Genomic DNA, 15,131 nt, shown 5'->3' with positions numbered 1-15,131 from the left:
TCTGTAGTAACCAGCTAGTCCTAAAAACTGACGTATGTGTTTCGGAGTTTTTGGGGTTTCCCACTTTTCAACAGTTTCTATCTTTGCCGGATCCACCTTAATACCTTCTTTGTTCACTATGTGACCGAGGAATTGAACTTCTTCCAACCAAAATGCACACTTTGAAAACTTAGCGTACAATTCTTCCTTCCTCAATACTTCTAACACCTTTCTCAAATGTTCACCGTGTTCTTGGTCATTCTTTGAGTAAATAAGTATGTCATCAATGAAAACAATGACAAACTTGTCAAGGTATGGTCCACACACTCGGTTCATAAGGTCCATGAACACAGCTGGTGCGTTAGTTAAACCAAACGACATGACCATAAACTCGTAATGACCGTAACGTGTTCTGAAAGCAGTCTTTGGAATATCATCTTCTTTCACCCGCATTTGATGATACCCGGAACGTAAGTCAATCTTTGAATAAACAGAAGAGCCTTGTAGTTGATCAAATAAGTCGTCGATTCTCGGTAGTGGGTAGCGGTTCTTGATGGTAAGTTTGTTCAACTCTCGGTAGTCGATACACAACCTGAATGTACCATATTTCTTCTTGCAAACAAAATAGGAGCTCCCCACGGTGATGTGCTTGGTCGAATGAAACCACGCTCTAAAAGTTCTTGTAATTGGCTTTGTAGTTCTTTCATCTCGCTGGGTGCGAGTCTGTAAGGAGCACGAGCTATTGGTGCAGCTCCTGGTACAAGATCTATTTGAAATTCAACGGATCGATGTGGGGGTAATCCCCGTAATTCTTTCGGTAATACATCGGGAAATTCTTTTGCAATGGGAACATCATTGATGCTCTTTTCTTCAGTTTGTACTTTCTCGACGTGTGCTAGAACAGCATAGCAACCTTTTCTTATTAGTTTTTGTGCCTTCAAATTACTAATAAGATGTAGCTTCGTGTTGCCCTTTTCTCTGTACACCATTAAGGGTTTTCCTTTTTCTCGTATAATGCGAATTGCATTTTTGTAACAAACGATCTCTGCTTTCACTTCTTTCAACCAATCCATACCGATTATCACATCAAAACTCCCTAACTCTACTGGTATCAAATCAATCTTAAATGTTTTGCTAACCAGTTTAATTTCTCGATTCCGACATATATTATCTGCTGAAATTAATTTACCATTTGCTAATTCGAGTAAAAATTTACTATCCAAAGGCGTCAATGGACAACTTAATTTAGCACAAAAATCTCTACTCATATAACTTCTATCCGCACCCGAATCAAATAAAACGTAAGCAGATTTATTGTCAATAAGAAACGTACCCGTAACAAGCTCCGGGTCTTCCTGTGCCTCTGCCGCATTAATATTGAAAACTCTTCCGCGGCCTTGTCCATTCGTGTTCTCCCGGTTCGGGCAATTTCTAATAATGTGGCCCGGTTTTCCACATTTATAACAAACTACATTGGCATAACTTGCTCCGACACTACTTGCTCCGCCATTACTCGTTCCGACACCATTTGTTCCTTTTGTTCTATTAACCCCTGGTCCTTAGACCTCACACTTCACCGCGCTATGACCATTTCTTTTACACTTGTTGCAAAATTTGGTGCAGAACCCTGAGTGATACTTTTCACACCTTTGGCATAGCTGCTTCTGATTGTTGTTGTTGTTGCGGTTATTATTGTTGTTGGGATGATTGTTGTAGTTGTTGTTGTTGTTGTTGTTAGGCCATTTGTTGTAGTTGAGATTGATGTTGCGATTGTTGGGATAATTGTTGCGATTATTGTTGTAATTGCTGTTGTTGTTGTATTGGTGATTCTTATCACCGTTTTCCTCCCACCTTCTTTTGACTTGCTTCACATTGGCCTCTTCAGCAGTCTATTCTTTAATTCTTTCTTCAATCTGGTTCACTAGTTTGTGAGCCATTCTACATGCCTGTTGTATGGAGGCGGGCTCGTGTGAACTTATATCTTCTTGGATTCTTTCCGGTAATCCTTTCACAAACGCGTCGATCTTCTCTTCCCCATCTTCGAATGCTCCCGGACACAATAGGCACAATTCTGTGAATCGTCTTTCGTACGTGGTAATATCAAATCCTTGGGTTCGTAACCCTCTAAGTTCTGTCTTGAGCTTATTAACCTCGGTTCTGGGACGGTACTTCTCTTTCATCAAGTGCTTGAATGCTAACCACGGTAGTGCGTACGCATCGTCTTGTCCCACTTGCTCTAGATAGGTATTCTACCATGTTAACGCAGAACCTGTGAAGGTATGCGTAGCGTACTTCACTTTGTCCTCTTCAGTACACTTACTTATGGCAAACACCGATTCGACCTTCTCGGTCCACCGTTTCAATCCGATCGGTCCTTCGGTTCCATCAAATTCCAAAGGTTTGCAGGCAGTGAATTCTTTGTAGGTGCATCCTACACGATTTCTTGTACTGCTAGATCCAAGGTTATTATTGGTATGTAGCGCAGCCTGTACTGCGGCTATGTTTGAAGCTAGAAAAGTACGGAATTCCTCTTCATTCATATTCACGGTGTGTCGAGTAGTCGGTGCCATTTCCTTCAAAATAGTCAAATGGAACAAGTTAATCATACAGAATATTAAGAGTAGTTAATAGTATTTCGTAGCATAATATGAACTCATTTATAAAAGCTTTTTCTTCATATTAGCGTTTTATAAGTTTAAATTCGGGTAGTACCTACCCGTTAAGTTCATACTTAGTAGCTAATATACAATTCAACTACTACAATTCTATATGAAAAACTGATTATAATAATATTTGGCGTTCAAACTTTTACACAATATTTTATAAACTTACAATACCGCTTATTTTATATATAGCATGAAATATAGCACATAATAAATTTGATACAAGATGGTTGTGAAGATAATTCTAGCTAGTACACAAGTCGTTCATCAAAGGCAATAAAGACACGTAATTCATACGTCCAGAAACAAGTCATGCATTCTGGTTTTACTAGGATTACTTCCCATCCTTGGTCTTGTGGAACATAACCGTTATGGCCGTTGATAAGACAGCGTGTTGTAACGTCGTCAAAGGGACGAGGGTTACGTAATGTCCAACAGTCCCGTAACAATCTAAAAACCTCATTCTTACCCCAATTACCGACTCCGTCACTTGTGGGAACGTTTTGTTTAATAGTTGTAGCCCGATGTTCTTCTTCTCACTTTGGTGAGAAGCGAACATTACTAATCCGTAAGCATAACATGCTTCTTTATGTTGCATGTTAGCCGCTTTTTCTAAATCACGAAGTCCAATATTCGAATATATTGAGTCAAAATAATTTCTTAACCCATTGCGTAAAATAGCATTTGGGTTCCCCGCAATATATGCGTCAAAGTAAACACATCGTAACTTATGGATTTCCCAATGTGATATCCCCCATCTTTCGAACGAAAGCCTTTTATAAACCAAGGCATTCTTGGAACATTCTTCGAATGTCTTACAAACTGATCTCGCCTTAAATAGTTGTGCCGAAGAATTCTGACCGACTCTAGACAAGATTTCATCAATCATGTCTCCGGGTAGGTCTCTTAAAATATTGGGTTGTCTATCCATTTTGTGTTTTTATACTGTAAAATAGACAAGAGTTAGATTCATAAAAAAAAATACTTATTAATACAAGCAATTTTTACATATATCATAAAGCATAAGCACACTATATTACATATATTACACCACACGAATACAACTATCTTATTCCGACTCTCTCGTTTCTTCTTCTTCGGTTTTGGTTCGTTTTGCCAAGTTTCTAGGGATATATGATGTTCCCCTAATACGAGCCGTCAGTTTCCACATTGGTTTAGAAAAACCTGGTGGTTTAGAGGTTCCCGGGTCATTGTTACAACTTAAGGACTTCGGGGGTTGACGATACATATAAAGTTCATCGGGGTTGGAATTAGATTTCTCTATTTTTATGCCCTTTCCCTTATTATTTTCTTTTGCCTTTTTAAATTCAGTTGGGATAATTTCTATAACATCATCGGAATTCTCGTCGGAATCCGATTCATCGGAGAATTGGTAATCCTCCCAATATTTTGCTTCCTTGGCGGAAACACCATTGACCATAATTAACCTTGGTCGGTTGGTTGAGGATTTTCTTTTACTTAACCGTTTTATTATTTCCCCCACCGGTTCTATTTCTTCATCCGGTTCTGATTCTTCTTCCGGTTCCGATTCTTCTTCCGGTTCTGACTCTTCTTCCGATTCCTCTTCGGGAACTTGTGAATCAGTCCACGAATCATTCCAATTTACATTTGACTCTTCATTATTATTAGGTGAGTCAATGGGACTTGTTCTAGAGGTAGACATCTATCACATAATATCAAACGCGTTAAGAGATTAATATATCACATAATATTCACATGTTAAAAATATATAGTTTTCAACAAAATTTGTTAAGCAATCATTTTTCAAGTAAACACGGTCGAAGTCCAGACTCACTAATGCATCCTAACAAACTCGATAAGACACACTAATGCAAAATTCTGGTTCTCTAAGACCAACGCTCGGATACCAACTGAAATGTCCCGTTCTTATTGATTAAAAACGTTCCATATTAATTGATTTCGTTGCGAGGTTTTGACCTCTATATGAGACGTTTTTCAAAGACTGCATTGATTTTAAAACAAACCATAACCTTTATTTCATCAATAAAGGTTTAAAAAGCTTTACGTAGATTATCAAATAATGATAATCTAAAATATCCTGTTTACACACGACCATTACATAATGGTTTACAATACAAATATGTTATAACAAAATAAGTTTCTTAAATGCAGTTTTTACACAATATCATACAAGCATGGACTCCAAATCTCGTCCATATTTAAGTATGCGATAGCGAAAGCTCTTAATAATCACCTGAGAATAAACATGCTTAAAACGTCAACAAAAATGTTGGTGAGTTATAGGATTAACCTATATATATCAAATCATAATAATAGACCACAAGATTTCATATTTCAATACACATCCCATACATAGAGATAAAAATCATTCATATGGTGAACACCTGGTAACCGACATTAACAAGATGCATATATAAGAATATCCCCATCATTCCGGGACACCCTTCGGATATGATATAAATTTCGAAGTACTAAAGCATCCGGTACTTTGGATGGGGTTTGTTAGGCCCAATAGATCTATCTTTAGGATTCGCGTCAATTAGGGTGTCTGTTCCCTAATTCTTAGATTACCAGACTTAATAAAAAGGGGCATATTCGATTTCAATAATTCAACCATAGAATGTAGTTTCACGTACTTGTGTCTATTTTGTAAATCATTTATAAAACCTGCATGTATTATCATCCCAAAAATATTAGATTTTAAAAGTGGGACTATAACTCACTTTCACAGATTTTTTCTTCGTCGGGAAGTAAGACTTGGCCACTGGTTGATTCACGAACCTATAACAATATATACATATACATCAAAGTATGTTCAAAATATATTTACAACACTTTTAATATATTTTGATGTTTTAAGTTTATTAAGTCAGGTGTCCTCGTTAGTAACCTACAACTAGTTGTCCACAGTTAAATGTACAGAAATAAATCGATAAATATTATCTTGAATCAATCCACGACCCAGTGTATACGTATCTCAGTATTGATCACAACTCAAACTATATATATTTTGGAATCAACCTCAACCCTGTATAGCTAACTCCAACATTCACATATAGAGTGTCTATGGTTGTTCCGAAATATATATAGATGTGTCGACATGATAGGTCGAAACATTGTATACATGTCTATGGTATCTCAATATTACATAATATACAATACAAGTTGATTAAGTTATGGTTGGAATAGATTTGTAACCAATTTTCACGTAGCTAAAATGAGAAAAATTATCCAATCTTGTTTTACCCATAATTTCTTCATTTTAAATCCGTTTTCAGTGAATCAAATTGCTATGGTTTCATATTGAACTCTATTTTATGAATCTAAACAGAAACAGTATAGGTTTATAGTCAGAAAAATAAGTTACAAGTCATTTTTGTAAAGGTAGTCATTTCAGTCGAAAGAACAACGTCTAGATGACCATTTTAGAAAACATACTTCCACTTTGAGTTTAACCATAATTTTTGGATATAGTTTCATGTTCATAATAAAAATCATTTTCTCAGAATAACAAATTTTAAACCAAAGTTTATCATAGTTTTTAATTAACTAACCCAAAACAGCCCGCGGTGTTACTACGACGGCGTAAATCCGGTTTTACGGTGTTTTTCGTGTTTCCATGTTTTAAATCATTAAGTTAGCATATCATATAGATATAGAACATGTGTTTAGTTGATTTTAAAAGTCAAGTTAGAAGGATTAACTTTTGTTTGCGAACAAGTTTAGAATTAACTAGACTATGTTCTAGTGATTACAAGTTTAAACCTTCGAATAAGATAGCTTTATATGTATGAATCGAATGATGTTATGAACATCATTACTACCTTAAGTTCCTTGGATAAACCTACTGGAAAAGATAAAAATGGATCTAGCTTCAACGAATCCTTGGATGGCTCGAAGTTCTTGAAGCAGAATCATGACACGAAAACAAGTTCAAGTAAGATCATCACTTGAAATAAGATTGTTATAGTTATAGAAATTGAACCAAAGTTTGAATATGATTATTACCTTGTATTAGAATGATAACCTACTATAATAAACAAAGATTTCTTGAGGTTGGATGATCACCTTACAAGATTGGAAGTGAGCTAGCAAACTTGAAAGTATTCTTGATTTTATGTAACTAGAACTTGTAGAATTTATGAAGAACACTTAGAACTTGAAGATAGAACTTGAGAGAGATCAATTAGATGAATAAAATTAAAGAATGAAAGTGTTTGTAGGTGTTTTTGGTCGTTGGTGTATGGATTAGATATAAAGGATATGTAATTTTGTTTTCATGTAAATAAGTCATGAATGATTACTCATATTTTTGTAATTTTATGAGATATTTCATGCTAGTTGCCAAATGATGGTTCCCACGTGTGTTAGGTGACTCATATGGGCTGCTAAGAGCTGATCATTGGAGTGTATATACCAATAGTACATACATCTAAAAGCTGTGTATTGTACGAGTACGAATACGGGTGCATACGAGTAGAATTGTTGATGAAACTGAACGAGGATGTAATTGTAAGCATTTTTGTTAAGTAGAAGTATTTTTATAAGGGTATTGAAGTCTTTCAAAAGTGTATAAATACATATTAAAACACTACATGTATATACATTTTAACTGAGTCGTTAAGTCATCGTTAGTCGTTACATGTAAGTGTTGTTTTGAAACCTTTAGGTTAACGATCTTGTTAAATGTTGTTAACCCAATGTTTATAATATCAAATGAGATTTTAAATTATTATATTATCATGATATTATCATGTATGAATATCTCTTAATATGATATATATACATTAAATGTCTTTACAACGATAATCGTTACATATATGTCTCGTTTAAAAATCATTAAGTTAGTTGTCTTGTTTTTACATATGTAGTTCATTGTTAATATACTTAATGATATGTTTACTTATCATAGTATCATGTTAACTATATATATATCCATATATATGTCATCATATAGTTTTTACAAGTTTTAACGTTCGTGAATCACCGGTCAACTTGGGTGGTCAATTGTCTATATGAAACATATTTCAATTAATCAAGTCTTAACAAGTTTGATTGCTTAACATGTTGGAAACATTTAATCATGTAAATATCAATCTCAATTAATATATATAAACATGGAAAAGTTCGGGTCACTACATATGTAACCATTTATGTTTTTCCCCGGCATATATATATGTGTTTATGTATTGATATAGAAGATAGATGAATGAATGGAAGGCTGACATATATTGTTACATTTTTCTTTGGTTACATATTAATATGTATTTGTATGCATCTGTATCCATTCATTTTTTTTTTTACCTAAATATATGTATGTGTAAATGTATGTGTATATAAATGTCACCTTTTGCTCCAATATATGGATATAGCAGATGGATAAATGGATTAAAGTTCAATATATGCTGTTAGAGTCTTTTTGGGTTATATATTAATGTGTCTTTGTATCTATATAATCAATTATATAGATATTTTGTTTCAACATAGTGATATACAACATGGATAAATAAATGGAAACCCAAATGTGCTTTTACATGCTTCGCCAGGTTCATATTTATTTTTGGGTGTCCCTCCAACCATATTTAAGCATATATCTCTGTTTTCCCACAAGTCTTTATATACATATATATATGCTCTCATCCTCTTTGTCTTTATTAACCCCAATTTGGTCATACTTATGCTATATGATGAATATGTGTATATGTTTAGATTGGCATTTCCCTAGACAAACATATATATAAACGACCCGTGTTCAAATATACCATGGCTGCTCTCTTTTCAGGGTAATGTGATTCAGCTAACTGCCAGGAGCACTGTAGCTCACTGTTTTATTTCAAGGTTAAAAGAAGGATCAGTTTACTCCCTCAACAAATTCGAAGTCATCCCCAATAAGGACGATTATCGGCTCTTGAGAAATAACAAGGTCCTTATTCAGTTACAAGGCTCGACCTACCTCAAGAAAATATCAGGTGATGAGCATTCGGGTTTTATCCACCACCCATACGCCTGCATTCCATTTGAAGACTTGGAACCAAATGGTGAAAAATACCAAATAGGTAGACCTGTTGTCAAGTAGACCCGTAAATAGTTTTAAGGTTTTCATGGTCTGTGCAGACCCTCTAACACCTCGAATTTGTATGTTTCAGCTGGTCAATGAGAGGTTGGTTGTTGGTTTTAACTCCTAAAACCGTTTGCACACACATTTCTGAGGTATTTAACTCTAACAAAGTGTTGTTATTTGGTTTCCCCTCTAGACATCGGCGAGTGCGTGTGACCCTTTGGGGGAAATTGGGCGACTCTTTCCTTGCTAGGAAACCAACTGTGCCATCACAGTATAGCATCATTTTATCCTCAGTTTCTGTAAGAAGGGACTACTATGGTATGTCCCATTACTTTGCCGGTTTGTGTTTGCGATTCACCACCACATTCGCCTAACCCCTGCCCCATTACATTTGCAGGGGAGACATCCCTCTCGAGCACGTCAGCCACTTTGATAATTGACAACACTCAAGTTCCGACCCTGGCTGAATTTAACAACAAAATCAGGTTTGTTTGCCCTTGGCTACTCTACTTATAAAGCCTAATCTGCCTCTTAGGGCACCATAGGGGTTAACTTCTGCTTTCTTTGCAGTGCCATGGAATTTGCTGATGACATGGGAGAATTGGCCCCTAAGCGCCAACTCCCGCCACCAAAAGAAGATTCCATCGTTGACCTCTTGACAATGGCCCGCAGAGGCAAAAACAATGTTGTAAGTGCTTGTACAATAGCTGTGCGATACCTATGGCCAACTCCTAATAATGTATAATTTGTAGAAAACCTACGGAGAAACGGGATACCACGAAGAAATACCATATCATAGTAATAGTGGCAGAAGGAAAACTAACAGAGGTTATGTTACAATGCGAGAATTCTATTCTTATCGGATTCAACAACGGGAAAATGAAGGAACAACTATACTTAGAGGCGGAAGGTTATTCCAACAATATTTAGTTGACGCTTACACAGCCGTTGAAGAACAAAGACTTAAGTGGCTAAGGAACCACCAGAATGAGCTCCGCATCGACCTCTACAATAACGTGTGCGATGCTGTCACGCGAGGCAACACCCGAGCTAGCGCAATTGGGAAACGAATTATTCTTCCATCCTCACATACCGGAAGCCCGCGCTATATGGTGCAAAGCTACCAGGATGCAATGGCTTTGTGTCGCGAATTTGATAATCCTGATTTGTTCATCACCTTTACTTCAAATCCGAGATGGCCAGGAATAGAAGAGATGCTTTCATATATTGAAGGTCAGCGGGCCCCTGATAGGCCAGAGATTGTTGCAAGGTTGTTCAAACAAAAGTTGGATGCCATGATGGCTGATATCATGAAAGCTCATGTGTTTGGCACATGTGAAGCAGGTATTACATCACCCGTCTTTTTGACACACACACCATTAGTTTTTCCCATCTTATTTATTAGCCACCCTATCTTTTATTTTTACTGTCGTCCCTGTATTAACAAACAAAAAAGTGCGTTTTCACTAAATATGCTTAAATAGTAAGTAACCGGCCGGGCCGGGTTGGCTTGCCCTCCAAAAACGATATGGCTCGAAATCGTTCCCTGATGGCTGCTAAACTGCATTTAACTGACTGGCACAGATGTGGTCGGCCTCCTCCCCGGTTTGTACGTCAGTCAAACCCGGACCAACAGGTTTGACCGGGTCGAAACCCGTTGCTTCCAACAATTTTCACTTGCCTTATTTTAACAGTTACTCTAGGTTTCTATTATTTTCCCCTTTTATTACTCTTTCTTATATTCTGACACATTACCCCGTCCAGATAAAATTCAAAATAATATAGGCCGTCCTGTTGGACCCGGCTCCAGGCCCCGTTGCCCCCCGCTCTCTTTCTCAGACCCGGCGGTTTGATTTAGGGTGTCCCATTTCTTATTTTTTTACCCCGCCATCCGATTTTTAAAAAAAAACCCTAACAGGCCAATATTTCTGCCTGCCCACGTGACAAACTTCCAACTGTTAAAGTCAGCACGTTTCACCCATTCCGTATGTGACACCCGCAGACTAACCATTTTTAACCTTCTTTTGCAGGCATCTATATAATTGAATTTCAAAAACGTGGGTTGCCCCATGTACATATGTTGTTTTGGCTTACACCAGACTTTAAGTGTAAAACACCGGATGAGATTGACGATATCATATCTGCTGAAATTCCATCTGAAACAGAAGATCCAACCGCTTTCAGAGCCGTGACTGAGTACATGCTTCATGGCCCGTGCGGTGGGAATATCCTGGACGCCCCTTGCATTATTGATAAAAGGTGTTCTAAGCATTTCCCGAAACTATACAACGCAGAAACAACAATAGACGAAGAAGGATATGCACACTATCGTCGTCGAAACAATGGCCTAAAAGTCAGTAAAGGAAAGGGCACCCTTGACAACAGTTTCGTCGTACCTTACAATAGGTATCTCCTTCTCAAATACAATGCACATATAAATGTGGAGTGGTGTAATCAATCACGGGCCATTAAGTACTTATTTAAATACTTAAACAAAGGCTCTGATCGGGAAACTGTAGTAATTGAAGAAAACCTAGCCCCGGTTAACACCTCCACTTCAGAAGTGGTTACTGAGGTGGATGAAATCAAAAATTATTTAGACTATCGATATCTATCTCCGTGTGAAGCAGTTTGGAGAATGTTTTCGTTCGACATTCACTTCTCTAAGCCATTGGTTATAAAGCAGTCATACCATCTACCAAATCACCATACAATCACACTACATGATTCACAGAATCTCCCTGCACTGTTGCATAGAGAGAGTATCAAGGAAACCATGTTCACCGACTGGCTTGAACTTAACAAACGAGACCCCGCTGCTCGAAGCCTCACTTATGCAAAAATCCCTAATTTCGCCTCTGGGTTGATCAATGATGATAGAGAGTGGACAGAAGCTATAACTGAAGCTAGGTTATGGGCATGCGGTGCACAACTGCGGGATCTGTTTGTCACAATTCTACTTTTTTGCAACGTGACTAAACCACTCAACCTTTGGGAAGCAAATTGGGAATCTTTGGCCGAAGATATCCTCCACAAGAAACGCAAACTATACAACTTCCCTGATTTAACGTTGAGTGAGGCTCAACTTAGAAATTATTGTTTGTTGGAAATTTAAAATATCTTGAACAAAAATGGTAAATCGTTAGGAGATTTCCCTGATCTACCACAGCCTGACCCTACACTCTTACCACAACTCGAGAATCGTCTCATTCGTGAAGAATTGAACTACAATCTAGCAGAATTACAGGCTGAACATCAAAACCTCCACGCGTCCCTCAACCCAGAGCAACTTAACGTTTACAATGACGTGATTTCAGCGGTAACACTACAAGCGGGGGGTTTTTTTCTTATATGGTCCCGGAGGTACCGGGAAAACTTTCGTGTACATGACAATTCTTGCAAAGCTAAGGTCCGAAAAATTGATAGCCCTAGCAGTGGCATCGTCAGGTAATTTCCATTTATACTCAATTAATTTCTAACAAAGAGTCATCAATATCATTCATCTTCTCCTCCTGTAACTCTCGTCAACTTTACCCATTTTTACGTTGAATCTATTTTTAATAGTAACATAATTATTTTATGTTACTATTTTCCTTTGCACGTACATTTTATTTCATTATTAAAAAACACAGCAGATATAAGATTTTCATAACTTTCCCCTGTTTTCCCGAAAACCTCTTCATTTGGCCAAAAAAGGATGCATAAATAATCAACAAACGACTCACTAACATTTACCAACATAGATACTTTTGTTACATTTTAGGACTGCCTATCACTAACAACCAAAAAAACAAACGCATTTTACCACTTGCGCAAAAAATAACATTCTATATATGCAGGTATCGCTTCACTACTTTTGCCGGGAGGTCGAACTGCGCACAGTAGATTCGTCATCCCTCTTGACCTTATGGAGAACAGCACATGTGGTATAAAGCAAAAAACCCATCTTGCAGAACTGATGCAACAGGTCCGATTAATCATTTGGGACGAAGCCCCCATGACTCAGAGGTTTGCATTTGAAGCTTTAGACAAAACCCTAAGGGATATTTTGGGGGTTAAGGATGAGATAAACAGAGGCAAGCTATTTGGCGGAGTACCTATTCTACTGGGGGGTGATTTCAGACAAATATTGCCCGTAATACCAAAAGGAAAAAGACAAGAAGTTGTTCAAGCTTGCATCAACCGATCTGATTTGTGGCAACACTGTCGGCTTCACACCCTCTCCCGCATTATGCGGGTCAATGAATACACAACCGATGGTCACGTTGACCCTCGAAAACAGGAATTCAATAGATGGGTTCTAGATATTGGAGATGGTCGAGCTGCAGCTGTTTGTAAAGATGGAGAAGAGGAACCGACATGGATAGAAATTCCAGAACAATTCATAGTAAAATCGGAGAAACCTCCAATTGACGCGGTTGTTGATACCATTTTCCCTGATTTTCTTCGAAGGTATAAAAACGAAGACTACTTGCGTGAAAGGGCAATTTTAACACCACGCAACGATGACGCAGACCAGATAAACAAACATATGTTCAAGAAGCTAGAAGGCCGAACTATGATATACAAAAGCTCGGATGAAATATGCAAAGGCTCAACCGACGCATACGATCAGCACAGTGCGTATCCGGTAGAATATTTAAATAAATTATATTTCCCCGGGGTACCTCCACACAAGCTGAAACTGAAGATAGGTCAGCCAATCATGTTGTTGCGAAATTTATATCCCAGCGTCGGGCTGTGTAACGGGACCCGTCTAATCATTACAGACTTTCAAAAATTCGTTATTCAAGCGCGCATCATTACCGGTTCCCATGTAGGTGATATGGTCATTATACACAGAATTGTTCTAACTTCCGCCCAAACAAAGTGGCCTTTTGTTATGCAACGCATTCAATTTCCTGTTAGGCCATGCTATGCGATGACGATTAACAAGAGCCAGGGCCAATCACTCGATTTTGTCGGCATCTACTTACCCAGGCCAGTTTTCAGCCACGGATAACTATATGTCGCCCTATCAAGAGTCACTAACCCCGATGGTCTAAAAATAGTCATGGTTGGCGATAATGAAGGACGACTTCCTAATCACACAAGAAACGCTGTTTACAAGGAAACCTTCCACAACCTTCAACCAAATACCTAAAGGTTTGCCCTGTCTTTACCCTGTCATTGTGCCTGCTTCTATTACCTATTTATTCCAAACGCATTTTTATACCCGACCCTAACATACACCCTATTTCTCAGGTCACAGTCATATCTGGGCCCCACAGTATTCTACACTTTGTATGTCCTTGCATTCTCAACGAAATCAGCTGTTCTTATTCAGGTTAGCTTTTGGATTCCTCATCAATTCTGTGTGATCCCATTAACTCCATTTAGAAAGATCTCGGTGTAGAATTTTTCAAATAAATATTTACCTATTAATTCACTATTTTTTTGTTTAAATGTTTCCCTACTTTAGGGGGGTGACTCTTCATTATTATTATTTTTTTAAACCCCCACAACTTCTTTTTTATACACCTTTTTCATTATTTGCTTTTCCAGTCCTGATTGTATTTCCTAAATGAATTCTATTTTCATTCCTTACTCGACCTATAAATAATTTGTCCACGCTGTAGATCCCTTATGAGCAATCAATTAACATGACCTTTCTCTTTGGTATGATATATTCATAAACACATACTTGATTTTGCAAGGGAAAGCTACAGCTAATCCGGTTGGAAAATCTAACACTTGCATACTTACATAGTCTGTGCCGGATAACTCGATAGCTTACATCTCATCAGGTAATGTGTACAGCCTGCTGTTGTCATTACTGTTTACGCTAATTGTGCTTTTATTTTTTCCTAAAGTTGTCAATTTATATTCCATTTACGCTACTCAACTCAGTCAAATTGTAGCCTGCCGTTTTAATCGTTATTCAGCCTTAAATTTATTTATTGGTTATCGTCATTGTATATCCTTTTAACACACGCCTGGAAGTGATACAATTGACCATTTATTTGTACAGGGATCCAGGCCTCTTTCGTCCAGGAGGTCGCCTTACACAATACAAAACATGTTCCAGCAACATTTCTGTGGCTCATCAGGTCTGCTGTGATTACGTAACCAGATTTCTTCTCAATACTATGCTGCATGTTGAATTACACTTTTGGAGTCTCTTGAATCGCGCCTGTATCATGGCTAATAGCTTTATTTTCGCATACACGTTGTTTGTAATTGTTTACATATACATTTACTCCATTCTGCATTAGTATGTGACACTTAAGGAAAAAATCAATAAACACAAATATTTTCGGCATATCGTTGCCCACAATCACTTTGTACCTATTGCACATCTTTGAAAGACACCGTTACCGTCAACCGACATGCTCTCCATTAAACATGCCACGTGCAACGCACGGGCATTGACCACTAGTAGATTC

General features: G+C 37.5%; 2 protein-coding genes across 2 annotated transcripts; both read left to right on the top strand.

Annotated features, from left to right (window-relative positions):
- Positions 1-8,408: 8,408 nt before the first annotated feature.
- On the top strand, positions 8,409-11,821 carry LOC139874762 (uncharacterized). Its single transcript, XM_071862163.1, has 6 exons — positions 8,409-8,428; positions 8,792-9,024; positions 9,104-9,191; positions 9,277-9,394; positions 9,459-10,050; positions 10,737-11,821. The coding sequence occupies exons 1-6, from the start codon at positions 8,409-8,411 to the stop codon at positions 11,819-11,821; spliced, it is 2,136 nt and encodes a 711-aa protein (XP_071718264.1).
- Positions 11,822-12,092: 271 nt separating this feature from the next.
- LOC139874760 (uncharacterized) lies at positions 12,093-13,708 on the top strand. The gene is made up of 2 exons (XM_071862161.1): positions 12,093-12,153; positions 12,546-13,708. The coding sequence occupies exons 1-2, from the start codon at positions 12,093-12,095 to the stop codon at positions 13,706-13,708; spliced, it is 1,224 nt and encodes a 407-aa protein (XP_071718262.1).
- Positions 13,709-15,131: the final 1,423 nt, after the last annotated feature.

This window comes from Rutidosis leptorrhynchoides, chromosome 11, assembly GCF_046630445.1.
Source record: "Rutidosis leptorrhynchoides isolate AG116_Rl617_1_P2 chromosome 11, CSIRO_AGI_Rlap_v1, whole genome shotgun sequence".
In the NCBI taxonomy this organism is placed as follows: domain Eukaryota; kingdom Viridiplantae; phylum Streptophyta; class Magnoliopsida; order Asterales; family Asteraceae; genus Rutidosis; species Rutidosis leptorrhynchoides.
The sequence above is the reverse complement of the archived record's forward strand: the minus strand, read 5'-3'. Positions and strand labels throughout refer to the sequence as shown.

Coding starts and splice junctions, on each gene's coding strand:
- LOC139874760 (XM_071862161.1), top strand. CDS start 12,093: ATGACAATTCTTGCAAAGCTAAGGTCCGAAAAATTGATAGCCCTAGCA. Junction 12,154..12,545: donor CCTAGCAGTGGCATCGTCAG/GTAATTTCCATT, acceptor CTATATATGCAG/GTATCGCTTCACTACTTTTG.
- LOC139874762 (XM_071862163.1), top strand. CDS start 8,409: ATGGCTGCTCTCTTTTCAGG. Junction 9,192..9,276: donor GAATTTAACAACAAAATCAG/GTTTGTTTGCCC, acceptor CTTTCTTTGCAG/TGCCATGGAATTTGCTGATG. Junction 9,395..9,458: donor GCAGAGGCAAAAACAATGTT/GTAAGTGCTTGT, acceptor TATAATTTGTAG/AAAACCTACGGAGAAACGGG.